The sequence below is a fragment of the Zea mays genome, chromosome 10 (genome assembly GCF_902167145.1).
Source record: "Zea mays cultivar B73 chromosome 10, Zm-B73-REFERENCE-NAM-5.0, whole genome shotgun sequence".
In the NCBI taxonomy this organism is placed as follows: Eukaryota; Viridiplantae; Streptophyta; class Magnoliopsida; order Poales; family Poaceae; genus Zea; species Zea mays.
In genome coordinates, this window is record NC_050105.1 from 70,866,865 (window position 1) to 70,885,252 (window position 18,388).

Consider the following 18,388-nt stretch of genomic DNA (forward strand, 5'->3'; position numbering starts at 1 on the left):
ACATGGCCTTACTACACTCGGCGTGGTACCAGCAGTCCCTGCGACGCTACCACGCCCGAGGGGTTCGGTCCCGAGACCTCCAGGTGGGCGACTTGGTGCTTCGGCTGCGACAAGACGCCCGAGGGCGGCACAAGCTCACGCCTCCCTGGGAAGGGCCGTTCGTCATCGCCAAGGTGCTGAAGTCCGACACGTACAAGCTGGCCAACGGTCAAGGCGAGGTCTACAGCAACGCTTGGAACATCCGACAGCTACGTCGTTTCTACCCTTAAGATGCTTTCAAGTCGTTCGCACACCTCGTTCACACACAAAGTCTAACCATCAAGGAAGGGTCAGCCTTGCCTCGGCAAAGCCCGACCCTCCCTCGGGGGCTAGAAAGGGGGGAACCCCCTCTGCGTCAAATTTTTCCTCGGAAAAGATCTTTTTTGCCAGAACATTTTTCGTGCTTGTCGACTACTTCGAAAGTGGGATCCTGAAAACGACGGAGTACATGTAAGCAGCCAAGGCTGACCGAGCCGAGGAACTCCTACGCCTCCGGGATACGGATACCTCACTCATCACCTTCTGCGATAAGTAACTCTCGCTCGGATAGGCGATTCCGTGGACCGAACAAGTCTTCACGCTCGAAAACTCCTCTGCTGAAATAATTTTTCGTGCCTTCTCGACTATGTCGGTAGCAGAATCCTACGGACGAGTAAGAGTACACGTAAGCAGCCAAGGCCGACCGAGCCGAGGGACTCCTACGCCTCCGGGATACGGATACCTCACTCATCACCTTCTGCGATAAGTAACTCTCGCTCGGACAAACAATTCTGTTACCAACAAATAAGTCCAGATACTCGAAACAAGAGGAAAAGAGACGTAGCTTTACAACACGACGACAGTATGTTTGGGCCTCGGCGGCCGCAGAAAACATACGCACACTACAAGACGGACCGGTCCTGCAGGCTCAGGCGTCGATGGAGGAGGCAGCAGCAGCCTCGGCGTCAACTCCACCCTCGGCGAAGTCTGACCAAGCCTCGGACGACAACGCGGTCGGAGGATCTCCACTCTGAAGGACGACGTCAGCATCGCGCCCGGGCCATCGCCGCCAGGGTCTCTTCCAGGAATCCGGCCCGAGCCGATGGCTCGACTAGCCGCCCCGAAGCCTCGGCCAGCGGTCCTCCGAGGACATCGACCTGGCTCGTGGCCTCGGCAACTCGACTCTGGCGCTAGTCCCGCTAGTGGACGGCCCGGCCAGGCTCCGGCCGATGAAGTCTTCTTTTTGAGCCAACTCTGCCTCTGTCCGTGCTAACACCGCTGCCTCCGGCTTCGGCTCATCGAAGAGCGGCCGAGGGTTTTCCTTTAACTAAGCAAGAGAAGCCTCGGGCGGCAAGGCCGACCGAGCCGAGGGATTCCTACGCCTCCGGGATACGGATACCTCACTCGTCACCTTCACACGAGGCAACTCACACTTGGTTAAGCGGTTCAGTTGGCCGACAGGCGAGTCCTGGTGCTCGAAGAGAGGAAAAAACATGGCTCTGTGCCGAAAATACATACATGTTCAGGCCCCGAAAGCCACAAATGAACAGACACCAGCATTCAAAGTGCCATTACAAACAGAACTCCGGTTCCGCCCCCCGTGGGTATGAAGAACCTCCATGCCGGAGAGCCTGCGGGGCGACAAGCTCTGGGCGACTCGACAGCAGCGGCAGCCATGGTCCCAGGACGGACGCGGCCCCCGGAAGGCACTCGTTCGCGTCCCCACTCAAGGGACGCGAACCAGACATTAAAGCCAAAGAGCCGGAGGTCGGTCCGCAGGCAGCGCTGACGGCCTCGACGGCGGAGAAGCTTTCTCCCGCCACCACCACGTCAGCACCGACGGCGGCGTCCGCCAGACCACCAACACCGCACCAGCGAGCGCCGGCAGCCCTGAGGCGCACCGGCAGATCCTCACTCCTATCCTCACCACGAAAGCGAGGACGGAGGACGAAATGTTGCATCCTAGCTGGACAACAACAGTCTGCCCTCCCCGGCATGGCTGGAGGACGCCTCCTCCGCAGAGCTGGAGGATGGTTTCCACCACCAGAAGCTGGAGGAAGAGGTGGCCAGCCGACCCGCGCAGGAGGTAGAGCTCCGGCTCAGCCCGCCCTTCGCCCCAGCAAGGATGACGAAGATCCTTGAAGCTGAGGGCGGGACCAAGATCGCAGCCCGGCTTGCTTCTCCTCGCCAGACCGATTAGCGGTGAGGGGATGCAGCCGGGCTGCCTAACGAAAATCCTTGAAGCCGAACGATGGCTGAAAGGTACCAACCTCCACAAGGTTGCGCCCCAACAACAGCAAGACGAAGACGACGCGGGCGCCCCCCACCCGGGGGCTCGGAAGGTGGAAAGACACGATGCATGAGGGAAGCACGAAGACATGGTTGCCTTTCAAAGGGGTCACCCTCCTTTTAAAGGCAACTCTCCCCACTTGCGTTCTCAACCGTCGCGGGCTGAGTCTTCTCCAACACACTCCAAGATCCTCCCCCCACGACACGGGGGCTGGGTCCCACGCGTCATGCAAGCTGGCCCAAGGCGGAAGAAGTCAAACCGCCGCGCATGGTGCACGTAACTGCCCAGCGGTTACAAGCGCTCCTCCCCTTTTTGCCCAGACCAGCGGGTGAAGGGGCGGACCGCCATGCAGGCGGCATGCGACCGCATCAAGGGGGCGCACCCTTTCGACTTCGACGCGTCCAGCATGGAGGCCCAGGCCCACACGTCATGTAACCGGCGTGCCGGTTACTACGTGCAAGAAACTGCACCGCCACTCGTGCCACTACCGCGCCTCTTCGCCTGCGGAACCAGTACCACGACTCGAGGCGACCCCGCGCATGACCCAACAGTGCCAACCTGGCACACCGGTCACGGGTGAGCCAGCCGCGGGAGAAGGCGTGACGGTCGATGCGGCCAAAGATGGGCCGGCAGTGATGGCGGTGGTGGGCAGGCGGAAGCAGCGGTCAAGTCATCTGTAGGCTCACGTCCCCTCCAGAGACAGCGAGAGAACCCTCTCCCACGACATGAAGACGACGCGCCCGTGATCCGTACCTCGAACGGCTCACGCACGCGCAACGGCTGCCCCACGAACCACTCGTCCCGTCGCATTAACTCTGCGGCAGGGCAGGCGGCACCTTTGGCAGGCGAGGCAGACGACGCTTCGTTTCCGCCGCATTGACCGCGTCAAAAAAGGTGCGCCACGACGTTCGATTTTATATCCTTCCCCTTTTTTCTCTTTCTCTCTCTTACAACAGGGACCGGGAAAGGGAATACATGGGATCCTTCTCCGCGAAGGAAACGGGCTCCGAGCCCCCACTACTGATCAGAGGTTCGAAGGCTGGCCCCTCGGAAGGGTTCAACAGCCGCCTCAGAGCACTCGGGTTCGGCACCCGCTACTGGTCAGAGGTTCGATGGCTGGCCCCTCGGAAGGGTTCAACGGCCGCCTCAGGCTACTCGGGCTCCGCGCCCACTACTGATCAGGGGTTCGTAGGCTGGCCCCCGAAGGGTTCACAGCCACCTCAGACGCAGAGCGAGGGATGACCAGGGGTACGTTCGATACATAACCAAGGCTCGGGCTACGCTCCCGAGGTACCCTAGGACATTTCTGAGACCCGCGGGAACGATTCTGTAACGGAATCCCACCAGAGGGAGGCATCGAGCCCTCGGACCCTGTCGCAAGGGGACCGGGTCCGGCAAATCACCCGCAGGTACTTTTGGGCACGCCTCCGGGCCACAGCCGACCCCTAACGAATGGGGCACGGGCGTCCACTCGGATCACGCGTTCGCAGCTCACTGGAGACACCATGTTCGACGCCCTCCAAGGGCAAACATGGTGCTTCCCCCCTCCTTGCGGAAAGGCGACGCAGGGGCGTATGTAAAAAAGTCGAGTCTGTCCTTGATCGTCCTCTCGCTCTGTGCGGAGGCTCGGGGGCTGCTCTCGCAGACTCGGCTCCGGCCAAACCGTTGACAGCGTCAACATACCAGCCCGAGAACTTGGGACTCGACGGTGCACCCGGGCTACGGCCAGTTCGCATGAGGGGACGACCAGATCGGCCAAAGCATCGCAAGACGCATTAAGACCTCGAAGGAGTCTAACCACTCCTCCGAGGCCTCGGGGGCTACACCCGGCGGGTGCGCTCGCGTGCCCCCGCCGGAATAAAACACAACCGAGAAAGGCCGGTCCCCTTGCAAAAAAATGTGACAAAAGCCTCCAAGCGAGTATTAACACTCCCTTGGAGGCTCGGGGGCTACTGTCGGGGACCACAATTAGGGGTACCCCCGAGGTTCCTAAATCTCAGCTGGTAAACCCCATTAGCATAAAGCTGCAAAGGTCTGATGGGTGCGATTAACTCAAGGGACACAATCCTGCCTCGCCCGAGCCCAGCCTCGGGCAAGGTCAGCCGACCCCGGAGGATTCACGCCTCGCCCGAGGTACCCCCTCAAGCAACGGGCACGCCCTCGGCTCGCCCGAGGCCCAGTCTTCGCCAAGAAGCAACCTTGGCCAGATCGCCACGCCGACCGACCAAATCGCAGAAGCATTTAATGCAAAGGTGGCCTGACACCTTATCCTGATGCGCGCTCCTCAGTCGACAGAGCCGAAGCGACCGCAGTCACTTCGCCGCTCCACTGACTGGCCTGACAAGGGGATAGCGCCGCCTGCGTCGCTCCGACTACCGTGCCACTCGATAGAGTGAGGCTGACAGCAGCCAAGTCTGGCTTTGGGCGCCATAGGAAACTCCGCCACGCCCGACCCAGGGCTCGGACACGGCTACGGCCTCAGAAGACGACGAACTCCGCCCGACCCAGGGCTCAGACTAGGCTACGGCCTCGGAAGACGACGAACTCCGCCCGACCTAGGGCTCGGACTAGGCTACGGCCTCGGAAGACGACGAACTCCACCCGACCCAGGGCTCGGACTAGGCTACGGCCTCGGAAGACGACGAACTCCGCCCGACCCAGGGCTCAGACTAGGCTACGGCCTCGGAAGACGACGAACTTCGCCTCGCCCGACCCCAGGGCTCGGACTCGACCCCGACCCCAGGGCTCGGACTCGACCTCGACCTCGACGACGAACTCCGCCTCGCCCGACCCCAGGGCTCGGACTCGACCCCGACCCCAGGGCTCGGACTCGACCTCGACCTCGGAGGAGCCTTCGCCTCGCCCAACCCCGGGCTCGGACCGACCACGCCACAAGAGGGGCCATCATTACCCTACCCCTAGCTAACTCAGGCTACGGGGAACAAGACCGGCGTCCCATCCTGCTCGCCCCGGTAAAACGGGTAATGATGGCGCCCCGCGTGCTCCATGACGACGGCAACTCTCAACCCCCTTACGGAAGCAAGGAGACGTCAGCAAGAGCTCGACAGCCTCGACAGCTGTCCTTCCGCAAGGCTTCAGCGCTCCTCCGACGGCCACGACATCACAGGAATAGGGTGCCGAAACCTCTCCAGCTGCCACAACGGCATGTACTTAGGGCGCTAGCTCTCTTCTGCTAGACATGTTAGCACACTGCTACACCCCCCTTGTACACCTGGACCCTCTCCTTACGCCTATAAAAGGAAGGTCCAGGGCTCTCTTACGAGGAGGTTGCCGCGCGGGAGAACGGGCTGGCGGACAGTCCCACTCTCTCTCTCCCACGCGAACGCTTGTAACCCACTACTGCAAGCGCACCCGACCTGGGCGCAGGGCAACACGGAGGTCGCGGGATTCCCACCTTGCCTGTCTCTTTCCCCCCTTCGTGCTCCACCTCGCGTCGACCCATCTGGGCTGGGGCACGCGACGACATTTCACTCGTCGGTCCAGGGACCCCCCGGGGTCGAAACGCCGACAAGCAGTGTTGTTGTGCCATGCAATAAACTAATATATGGATACATCAGGTGCAAGAAAATCAAATTCATAAACTGAGAATATTCTAAATTTTGTAAAAGGCATATTGTTTTTTCGTTCTTGTACAAATTGAAAATAGATGTAATTCAGAGAAGCCAAGTTCAAGCCACAATTTATACTGGTTAGTTCGTTAAACCTAGATCAGTTTAGGTACCAAAAAATCCAAGCTGTTAACTTGAGCATGGTCTAATAGTTGAAATATCGTAGCAGCAGTAATCCTTTTTTTCAATGATAACAGAAGAAGCAAATGGACCTTCCTTTTTTTAAACCACCCATTCAATTCAGTTGGTACACCAACATACTTCATTTTTTATGTGCATGAACTTTTAATGTTCTAGGTTGTTATACTAATTCTGTCATCCATCGATGTTTTCGCTCGTTCAATAATTGCCTACATATGGGACGAGCTTCTGTAGGAGATACAAATGATGGGGCGCAACATGCATTGATTTGTTCTGCCATGACGAATTTATAATGAGCATAATAATCTATGGGTGATAAGATTTTTTCCTCTTAGACCCAAGTGATATGTGTAACTAGAGTACGGAGACTCTTACTTCTCTTTTTGTGTTGTTTGGAGTAACACGTTCCATTTTGGATCAGATGCTATAAATTTACCTATCATAAATTTAGCAATTTCGAATGTTTCAAGTTTTGAACCTGCTTTTTTTCTAAGAATACGTGAGTACATTGCATAGTTCGAACATCCAGGCGCGCGCGCATATATATATATATATATATATATATATATATATATATATATATATATATATATATATATGCTACTATTATGTACATAGTGTAGGCGTCCACAGTAGAATGGCGCACGGTTCTGCCAAACCCAGACGCGTCCATCCCGCCCCGACTGTCGCGGCGCGAATCGCGGCTGCCGCATCCTCCAATCAATACCGCGGCCGCCGCTTCCTCCGTCCGCACGGTAAACCTGGTGGCATCTTCCTCGCCCTGCCCGCCTACCTCGACGCCGCCCACGCCCCTGCATCCAGCGTGCTCCCCGCCCCTCCCCCGCGCCACCGAGACAACGCCGTCCTCACCGTCGCACGGTTCAGCGACGAGATGAGCGAGCTCGCCGCGCCCACCGACCCACCCTTCCCCCAACATTGCCGCACACCCTGGCCAGAGTTCAGTGACCCTCGCCCCCCGAGATTACCGCCATCTCCTACCCGCCATTGTCGTGCTCCACCACCAGGGCCACGACTTCACCGAGGGTCGCCAGGGCCACCTCCTCGACATCAACCCCGTGCTCAATGACTACGACACCACCCACCTCTGCGCCCTTCCACGTCGACTACCCGCCCACGCTCCCCTGCTTCCTCTATTGGGACTTTGGGAGTCGCTTGGCGACGCCAACATGTTGTTGCTCCACCTCCAGAATAGGGACCTGTGGCGGTACAGAGCCATGCTCAATGACACCATGTGTGGGGTCAGTCCGAGGATCAAGCCGCCCTGGGCACTCGAGCACCTGCTCGCCGCCGTCGTCCCCACCTGGCATGTCGCCTTCACGCGGGGCAACATCCTCGAGAGCTTCTTCAAGGTGGAGTGGAAGCGGGCACTCATGCTCGCCTCCTCGCGCCGCACAACGGCTCCGCCTAGGGCGGCCATGGTGCTCGAGCGCCTCCGCATCTGCTGTGAGATGCAACATCGATTCGAGGAGGTACAGCTGTCGTTGCTCGGCGTGCACGGCGCCGAGGACACCGTCTGCAACCCGGCCTGCGTCGAGGAGCTCTACAGGCACGCCGGGAGCAAGGACAAGACACTTTGCGTCTACCTCGGGATGTAGCACCAGATTGTCGGCGAGCCCGAGGAGAACGTGGAGAAGGTGTTCGACGAAATGATAGACTGGCTCAAGGCACGGGCCATCACCTCCACCGCTACAGCCATGGGCGCGCACCACGGCGAGCAGTAGTTTGGGCACGCCTCCTGCGTGCGTGCATGCCTTAGCTAGGTGCCTAGCCTTGCCTTCAACCACGTGTGGTCCATCCATCATCACAAATTCTATCCTAGGTTCCTTCCAGCTACTATGGAGTATTCGAGTACAGATGCAACAATAAACTTGTGCTGTCTGCTGATTAAAGAATTTGTTTTTGCTTCAGTACTATGAGATCTCGTCTGATGGTCCCGATCCACCATCTGCAACCGCTCCAGATGCCTCCATGCCTGCGGATGATGAATCTTGCAGCTTTCATTCATTAATTAATGAACCAAAAATATTATTTCTGCCAACAGGTGTACAGTACAGAAGTGTTTGGGAGTTGCCAGTTGGGACTTGGGAGAGTAAAATCACAATGTGCCTTCTTTTATCTCTACCAAAATTCCCATGTTCATAATGTCAAAGAAAGATATCAATCTTAATGGATCGCATCCAACTTTGCTATATGCATGGTTATGGACGATTCAACATAAGCATAACACCTTCATTCAGTGTTGGTGGTGTTGTGCTATGCAAAACACAGGCTTCGTTGTTTGTATAGTAAACATTCGGGGTGGTGGAGAGTAGGTGGAGTGGCACAAAGCTGGAGCACTTGCAATGAAACAAAATTGTTTTGATGACTTTGCTTCATGTGCTGAATTCCTCATTTCTAATGGTTACACCAGTTCCAGATGTTTAAGTATTGAATGCACAAGCAATGGTGGTCTTCTGGTTGCTGCTTCTATTAATCAGGTAATATAGTAAACTTTTATTTTACATACAATGTATTGTGACGGTTGTGGTATGATTTGAATTATGATGTGAGTCTTGTGGGTATGCCTGGAGGGCCTGCGGTTTGTCGTTATTTACTTAGTAGATGCAACCATGAGATGTACTACGATTTTAGATACAATCATCATATGTACTGCAACCCTGCGATGCAGGACACTATCAATGGTCAGGTGTTGGTACAAGGTGCCTCTAATGTTGCCAAAATCCAATGCATTGGAAGTAGTTCACACATCCTACATTTCATTTGCCATTTACTGTTTTGATTACTTTTTTAAGATGTGCCATAGGAAAGATTACTACCAACATGAATCGATCAAAGGAAAGCTTATAGTACAAGTGAGAGAACAAGGATTTTGGAACCCTTGCATTGAGTAAATCAAGCAGTTAGTCAGATTTGTAGCTCTAAATAACATGGAATTTGTATAGACTCGATAGGATTATATAATGTGAACTTCATGTCCAGTTAGCAAAAAATAATAAGAAAAAATGAATAGATATTGCATTAGATGACATGGGGGGATCTTGTTTTGTGAGATTTATGTCTGTCTGCATAGTAGTACAGTATTCTGAATTCATATTCGTATACTTTCTGAATAATATGGAGAGTGGTTGCAATTGACATCTGTATGTCTCTCAATCTGTTATTGGCTGAAAGCGATTGAATATTAGGATATTATAGCCTGACCGAAGGTTTCAGTGAGGCTATGAACTCCTTTTTCCAGCGTGCATGAAGACCTGACCAAGCTGAATTATTCTTTCTTTTGTTTATGTGACGATGTCACTTCATTAGTTATGTATGAATTGGTAATAAGCAATGGTGCTTTTCTGAAAAATGCATGTAGACTTGTTCTGATTTTGCCAACGAGGCGATCTCCATGCGACTGAATCTCTACTCAAACACTATCAGTTGAAGGTGTTGGTGAACTTTTAATATGATTAGGTAGTCGTACAAATTGCTTGGCAGCAAGAAGACTGTAAATAGAGGGTGCGCTGATGATAAATGCCCAAACTTGCTACTTTCTGTGGATAACATGCGTGGTCGCGTGGATATAGTTGTTTAACAAAAATAAAGAAACAATCCATGTCGTTTGAAATGGTTCAATGTTCTTTTTAAGTTGCCATGTAGTTTTTGTTCCTATATTCGTGCCAAGATTATATACAAATAAAAATAAAAGCGACATGGACTTGAACTGTAGTCCATGACCCTTCATATAAACTTGAACTGTGCTGACGGCGTCAGTTCGCTTCCTAACATCAATCCAATTTTTTTTTGATTCTTTAGAAATAATTTCTACAATATTATAATGTTTGTTCGACATTGTTTCATTTTAGCCTGTTGTTTCGGCTAGCGAGCGGGTGCGGAAGAAGGAAGGGAGAGGCGCTAGGTTGACCCGGACGGCAGGACCCCGCCGGGGGTTCGCTGCAACGCAGCGACGGCTTCCACAACTTGAGGCCAAGGTAAGCTTTACTGTTCTTTAGCCGAGCCTCATGAGTTCTGGCTCCGAGGTAGGCGGAACATTCTCCTGTGTGCATTGCTTGCTGATCGAACCTGCTACTGCTTGCTTTGGTATAGTTGATTGACCAAATTTAGTGCGCCTTCTGATGTTTATCCGCTCAGAAGATTAGTATAATATTTATTTGCTTCTCTATTACTGGATTTAAATTGTACTGTCCTATATAAGTTTGAATGTATACGCAAAACCCATTTTTAATTTAGCTTATTATTTTGCCTGATGTATCATGTATGTAAGCTTCGAGTTAAAAGAAAAACTGGCGGATATTTAACTAAACTAGATCTATGAGTAATTGTTGAACTGGTGAAAGAGTTAGAAGGCAACTGTATGCCTCTGTGTGCTGGCGTAGGTGATATATTCCACACCAAAAAGTGTAATAGTTGGCTCATACTAAGGCTTGCAACTCTTTCTATCTTTTACGGTTTTCCAAATTGATAGATGGTTTGATTAGTCTTTAACATTATTTTGTCTCTATAGATGGATTGCAGAACAACTATTTTCTTTCAGTCTATAGAAGTACAAAAACCCACACACTCAAAACAACCTAGACTGGGTAACAGATTCACCACAAACAGAGGCTAAAGCACAATGGGCCAAGATCCAAGCAACAACAATTATTCTATTTTTCGGAATAGATGTTTGGAACTATTTCTAGCCAGATTGTTTGTCTAATTTATATAAAGTCGATGATAATATAAGTGTTTTTCACTTTTATATAACCGTTGTGCACTAACATTTTACTGAATGTTTTGTGTATCGTTGCAACACACGGGCATATACCTAGTAAATATATATATATAAAAGAAAATATAAGAAACACGTATGAACACATACATGTGTTTACTTATATCAGTTATATTGTCACTTTACCTAATATACATTCCCATATACATAGGGTATTGTCTAATATATCGAGGATATGTACCTCCATAGCTAGTTATTTACCCATATCGCGAAGCACATGCAATGTATGGACATAATTGAAACAAAAATGAAACCTCAATTCTACACCTGCGCATGAATTGGTAGACAAAATAACATCGATGCATTAAAGTGTATACCAAGTACCTGACTGATGCAGACGCTGAGTCCTAGAGGTATTGCTCCAAGTGCTTCGACCCAAAAAAACGAAAATGAGGAGAACCTAAAACATGTGAAGTACATAAATGTAGTGAACTAAATGTAATTGTAAAATGATGACGCATTACATAAGGACAATGTAGAATTATAACCTATATACAGTTTATCCATTTTTTTCTTACAAAATAATAAAGAAAATTAGGCCAGCGAAATAAAACCTCAACTATACAATTGTGTATTAATTGGTAGACCAAACAACATCGATAGATGACAGTTTAAAGTGTGTATAGAATTATAACCTATAAACAGTATATCTATTTACAAAATAATTAAAAGGAAAATTAGGCTAACGTAATGATAGTGTAGAACTGTAACTTTAGCTAAGAAAATATTTTTAGTATTTCACAACAAATGTCTGCAAGGGCCTCATAGGATTAGGGTTTAGGGTGAGGAGGAGAAGGGAAAGAGCAGCAGCCACCATTGTGTATTTAAAAATTCCCAAACCAAGCCAGAAACTAAAAGCTTAAAAGTCACACTACGTGTTATTCCATATTACACAATACATGGATCCGTCGTGTGCACTAAAAAAATCCCAAACCAAGCTGGAAACTTAAAGCTAAAAATGTCACACTACGTGTTGTTTCATATTTACACAGTATAGGGATGAGCACAGACAAGACAACGCAGCAGAGGATCTTCCCAGTCGATCTCGAGTTGAAGCCAGCGGAGCCCAGATCTAGAAACTGCGCCGGACGAATACCAAAGCAAACAACATCGATTCAAGGAAGGTAACATTTTTTGTGCCTATTTTTCCATGTGAGAAAATGTTTAGCTGACATGAGAAAATAGGGGACCAAATGGATTGATATTGAAATAAAATACCACCACACATACACTAAGTCAGGAGTGCTCCAAAAATACCAAACCAAACCCTCGCTTTTTACTCCGTTCCAATGCCATGACACACACTAGAAGTGCCCAAAAAATCCCAAACCAAATCTTTGTATTTCATGCACTTCGCTTTTCCCTAGGGAAAAAAACTGAACCAAAACCCTTGCGTCGCTAGGACTAGGAGCAGAGCAGGGCACAACAGAGCAGATTAGCCGCTTACCTGGACCGTTGCAGCGATGGCGGCCGGATCCGGAGTCCAAAGCAGCAACCGCTGTCGCCGGAGCCGTGGGTGGGCAGGGATGCTTGGGGAGGGAGGGAGGGAGCGTGAGTCGCATGAGACGCAGGATGAAGAGAGAGAGAGGATGTGAGGAGGAACGAAGTGTCACCTAGAAGCCTCCAGATAAGACACATGGGCGCACGAGAGAGCATGGGAACCAACGATTGAACGACTAAGGCCCTGTTTGTTTCAACTTATAGATTATATAATCTATAATATAATTTAGATTATATAATCTGGATTATTTGCTCTGGATTAAATAAGCTAGGTGCTGCTGTTTGTTAGCTCAGATTATTTGGACTCGGCTTATTATTCATATGCATACAAATATAATAATACCCTTGATTGTTTTAATTGTCTGGTGGGTGAGAACGCTTATGGATAGGTGGATGGCAATTGGAAGTAATTTTAATCAACTTGCCATGGGTAGTGGGTCTTTCATAAAAAATAAGCTGAAATAAGCACCCTTTGATGAGCTTATAGGATTATCATAATCTCAAGTGCTAGATTATATAATCTTATCAGATAAGTTGCTTGTTTGTTTCCTCACTAGCTTATTTACATTGGATTATATAATCTATATAGATTATAATCTCAAACAAACAGGGCCTAAGATAATTCGACTGACGTGGATGGTCTATCATGCCCCGTTTCCTTCCTGCTTTAATAATAAAGAAAAGAAATAAGTGAGCATTGAAGCTGTCCTTACAACACCATTTGTACACACGGTGAAAATTTCAGATGCGTGGGTCAGTAAACATGGCGCCTATCCGTCCATGTAAAAATAAAAAAAAGTAGTAGAGACACAAAGGATCATGACGTCTATGGACTCGGCTCTATGAACCTGAGAACATTTGCCAGCCATCGGATGAAAAGCAGGTTTCGCCCATGAAGATAATTTGGGACGGACAGCATCAGATCGCTCATCAGTGGTGGTGGTGGTGATAGAGAGAGATATTTTGGGAGGAGCGAAGGAAACTAGCTGCGCCCACTCCCCAGCGTGTACGTGTCGGCGCGACGGCGGCAGGCGCCAACCACGTGCACCTGGAAACCCGGCAGGTCGCAAGCGTCGCGAGGGAGGCCACAGGCCCCACAGCCCGCAGGCCGCAGCGGCCGGCCTAAGTGCCTAACCCTGCCCCACACACCCCGCCGACCGCAACGAACGAAACCCACCGGATAAAACCGCCTTGCCTGCGCACTGGTGCCTGCGGAAACTGCGACTCCTCCTCGGTCCTCGCAGACGATTCACCCCGCACCGCGAGCGAGGAGAGGAGCCTGGCCGCGAGGGCGTCGACGCTGATGGCGGCGTGGTGGCGGAGGAAGGTGGTGCCCTGCGCGCGCCGCGCCTGGGCCGCCCTCGCCGCGCGGCTCCGCGCGCGTAAGCCTGGTCAGTTATTACCGTGCCCCCTCCTCTTGCCTAACCCCCCCTGTCGTTTCGTTCTGCTGCGTATGCGTGGTCGTGAAGAGGATCGGGGCGAGATCGTCCTGCTCTGGAATCGCGTGTCTGTTCTGTTTCTGTTTGGGGGTGGGTGGGCTGGTTTTAAACCCTGTTCTTATTCTCTTCATCGAAACAGGGGTTTCATCTCCACCAAACATATACACGCATGGTTCGAGAATTAGAGCGTGCTCGTCTCTAGAATTCCCTTTCAGCGATTCAGTTTTTACAGCTCTGTCGCCGTTAGTAGGACCCATGCTGTTCTCCTTGAAAATCGGCCAATGTCACGCCGTTTGTCCTCCCCTAACCTCGACCGGAGGAGCAAGACGTCGAGCACTCTGCCCGCCCGCCCAACCGGATGTCTTCCTCCGTCGGCTCGGCAGCGCTCCCGATCGCCTCGCTCTCCGCTCCTCAACCCACCGCCGCCGCCGGTCCGGCCGCCGCCCGAGGCCCTCTGCCCCTGGCAATGGACCGACCGCTGGGTCGCGCGCCCCGAGCTCCGTGCGACTGTCGCGTCGTAATAGAGTTTATTACACGTTACTATTACTTAGGAGTATTAAAAACAACCGAAGGGGTTATTGGTGATGGGTACTACAGAGTACAGAGGAGGCCATAAAACAGGGGCCTGCAGGGCACTGGCGCTCTCAATTGCAGGGCAACAGAACAGAGGACGGCACGGCAATCCCCTCCCTGTCCCCGGGATCTTGTTGCTTAGCAGCAGCACGAAATCTGGACGATATCGACTTGAATGGCCGCCGCGCCGCGTGGCCTCACCACGAGGCACGCGGGGCGTACCCTCCCCTGTCCCCACAGGCCCACATACACACGCCGCATGATGCTGCCTTGACATATAAGCCCTGCTACCATTGACCTCTAGCGCCACACACAGGTGGACCATGGCCGCCGCTGCCTTTGCGTTGAATGTCGCCATCGGTCCATGTGCTGGCTTAAATATCTTGTGCCTTTAGATACGTACCACACCATTGGAGCACCGGAACTGTGTAAGCTTGAAAGATTTACCATAATTCTGTCCACAATCCACATCCTGCCCCGAGCGAGATACTATGAGAAATTCTAGATGGACCCATCCTTTGGAAACCAACCAAACTGAGCTCCAGATTAAATCCAGTTGTTCGAACTACTACAACTATAATTTATATAATTTATAGAGATAAAATACCGTAAAAACAATAAAAACTGATTAAAACCAAACGGATAAGCTGACCGTCGTGACCACAGTTCAAAAAGCTACTCCGTACAAATGGGCACCGTACCTCGGCAGTGAAGCTGCGGATGGCCCAAGAGCATGATTACTCATGGGGGAAGTTTCTTAAAATCTACTCACTCCATTCCAAAATATAATTTGTTATATAATTCGTTTTAGATTATAATTATAGTTTGTATGTATGTCTATATTCATTATCATTCATTCGATGGTGGATGGGACAAAAGAGGATTATAAAGAACTACTCTTTCCGTTTGTTTTTATTTGTTGTGGTTTAGTTAAAAATAAAGTAGGGGACGACAACTAAGGTAGTATATTTTAAGACGAAGGAAGTATTACCATACCGACCTTTCTTATTTTATTACGCACATATTCTTGTTGGACGGATGAGATTTTACATCTTTAGGTCATATTTAGATCACAAGAGTTAAAGAAAAAGTGACTAAAGTTTAGTTACTTAGAAGATAAAGATTTAAATAAAAAGCTAAAAGTGACTAAAATGATAACAAAATAACAATTTAGTCATTTTTAGATCTTCTTGTTTAGATCTTTTAGTTCATAAGTGACTAAACTTTAGTCACTTTTTTTAATCCTCGAATCCAAATATGCCCTGATTTAGGAATTAGGATGACATTTTTTTTGTCCCCAACCGTCCATTGGATTGTTTCATTTCTGGTGCTTTTTTCTTCAGCACAACGGAACTAGGAAGTGCCTACCCAGTACCCACAGAGTACACACGCCGCATGATGCCGCCTTGACATATAAGCCCCTGCTACCATTGACCTCTAGCGCCACACACAGGTAGACCATGGCCGCTGCTGCCTTGCGTTGAATGTCGCCTTGGGTCCACGTGCTGGCTTTAAATATCTTGTGCCTTGGATACGAACGCGGAACGCCATAGGAGCACTGGAACTGTGCAAGCTTGGAAGATTTTTTACCATAATGTTGTACAGAATCCATATCCTGTCCCTGATGGACCCATCCTGGGGAAACCAACGACGTGAGCCAAGTGAAAGCTGCGTTACTCATCTGCAGGAAGTTTCTTAAAAGCTATGACTCATACCAACGTTTTTTATGACGCGCATATTCTTGTTGGACCGATGAGATTTTGCATCTTTATTTAGATTATTTTCGACAGCCTCCCTATCCCACCTCTATGACTAGCTCCAACAAGGAGCTCTAAAGGGTCCTGTACTCTAAAATTAGAGGACGATCCCTCTAGGAGCATCATCTAAACGGTCTTCTAAATTTAGAGGACGTTGCTGGATCCTCTATATATAGAATTTCTCTAAACGGTTCTCTATCTATTTGAATACTTTAAACAACCGGTTTAGTAAAACTAAAATATGTACAATACATTTGAAAGTATGACAAACACGTATGTACAAAAAATAAAAAATAAAAAATGTCTTTAATATATGTATTTACATATAGGGGACGTGATTTAGAGGACGTTGTTGGAGAGGAAATAAATATAGGGGATAAAATCTTTTAGAGAAGACTGTAAATGACGGATATATAGGATGTATATAGAGGACGTTGCTGGAGACAGTCTTAGGCTGCCTCAAGCAACAATGTCATCTACAGTGTCGCGTCCCCTATTTTATGTGATCGCTGAAGGCAGTCTTATACTCAGCAGCGGTCCCAGGGGTATCATGGATATTCAATTGGGGTATCATGGATATTCAATTGAATACCCAAATTTTTGCTGATTTATAGTAATTTCTCAATAATATATTACACAAAATAATGTTAGAGCATTAATTTCTTTAATCTTTTGATTTTTTGAATACCCAATCTCAAATGTCTGGACCCGCTTCTGTTTATAATCTTAGTAAACAGTGCAGTCTATACATATGCACGCTCTACTGTTTTTGTTCCCAGGCCCCAGCCGTCCATTGGATTGTTTCATCTCTGGTGTTTTTTCTTCATTTTTGGCCCCAGCTTATTTTGTTCATTTATGCTTCACACCACCTTATTTTGTTCATTTATGCTTCATTTTGGAGTTACACTTTGCAATGGAAATGAATGTAGACACTTTTTTGAATTAGTTATGCAAAGCTAAGCGTCATCTCCAATAACATTCCTTTTAGTTTAACACAACGATTTGCCGTCCTCTTGCATTTGAGCCCTGTTTTCTTTATTTTGTTGGTAAAACCTTTAAAACAATTCCTAAAAGGTGCAGTAGTTTTATAGAGTATATATATCATTTCTTAATTTTTTAGGGTTAGTTTGTGAACTCCATTTTTCTAGGGTTACTATTTTTTCAAGAAAAATAAACTAATTTTTCTTAGAAAAATATGAATCCTTTCGAAAAATTGGGTTCCCAAACTAGCCATTAGATTAAAACCCAACCTATTTGTCTGCTGTTTGTCTGACGAATGAAATTTTAAGCGGATATTGCCAAGGTCCCAAAGCAAAAGACACAAATAGTACATGGACTGTTTTGTCTTCACAACATTTGTGTTTTGTCTTCACAACATTTGAGGCTGTGTTTGGGCTCAATAGCTATGAAGTACTCCGTATATCGTACCCACCTTTCCGCCTATCGTTGGTAATTAGCCTTTTCATGTACGATATGCTGAGATTTTAAGGAAAAGCTTGAAATTTATGAAATGTATGATACCTTTTCACTGCCCTGGCATCTGCTCAGGCAGGACTTATATGTTTTGAACCACAATTCATCTGACAGGATATCACCTGGACACCGTGGATCATGTGCCAGGCAGTGGTGGCATTCTGAAGCTCAACGAGGACGTGCAGACTTGCGGCTACAAGGACGTCCAGGTCATGTTCGACATGTTGACATCGGAACTCGAGGCAGCCGCTCAAGCCCAGAAGCCACCGACGTCGCCGCCCCGCAAAGGAGGAGCGCTACCGCCTGCATGGCCCGGCCGGTCCTCGTCGGCGATCACTGCTGCACAGTAGGTACCTGCGAACAGTACCATTAGAGAGGCGTCCGCCGCCCCCTGCCCTTCTTCCGTCAGAAAGAGCGAAAAATTGCAGCGAGAACAATAAGATGAGGAGTAAGCGCGAGAGATAGAGAGGCTCCCAAACATCGTGTTTAGGTGTGTAGATAGAGGATGATATGAACCAGTGCTGAACACTTTTTTTCGCCCATCGGAAGAAGAGAGAGCAAGAGGGGTTACTTTCAATCCCAAGGTGTATTTTTATTTTGTTTCAATATGATCCATGCTGGTTTCTGGTTTATGGAGCTCGATATGTGTTTTTGCTACAGCGCTTAGAGAAGGTTATAGGCTTGTTTGGTTTGTGTTCAACTATGTTACAACTTGTCTAAGATTAGTAGGCTAAATTAAAGCAGTAACCTTAGGCAGAAAAAGTTAGATAAAT

The 18,388-nt window shown here is 49.2% G+C and overlaps 1 protein-coding gene and 1 pseudogene across 1 annotated transcript; both read left to right on the forward strand.

The window, feature by feature from the left end:
- The first annotated feature begins 6,715 nt into the window (after positions 1 to 6,715).
- LOC103642507 (uncharacterized) lies at positions 6,716 to 7,820 on the forward strand (annotated as a pseudogene).
- A 5,728-nt stretch (positions 7,821 to 13,548) lies between these two features.
- On the forward strand, positions 13,549 to 18,243 carry LOC100277968 (uncharacterized). Its single transcript, NM_001165542.2, has 2 exons — positions 13,549 to 13,764; positions 17,730 to 18,243. The coding sequence occupies exons 1-2, from the start codon at positions 13,677 to 13,679 to the stop codon at positions 17,963 to 17,965; spliced, it is 324 nt and encodes a 107-aa protein (NP_001159014.2). The 5' UTR covers positions 13,549 to 13,676; the 3' UTR covers positions 17,966 to 18,243.
- The last annotated feature ends 145 nt before the right edge of the window (positions 18,244 to 18,388 follow it).

Bases quoted from the DNA above. Each gene is read 5' to 3' on its own strand.
- LOC100277968 (NM_001165542.2), top strand. From the start codon at position 13,677: ATGGCGGCGTGGTGGCGGAGGAAGGTGGTGCCCTGCGCGCGCCGCGCC. The intron at 13,765-17,729 runs GTCAGTTATTAC...TTCATCTGACAG, and splicing joins GCTCCGCGCGCGTAAGCCTG to GATATCACCTGGACACCGTG.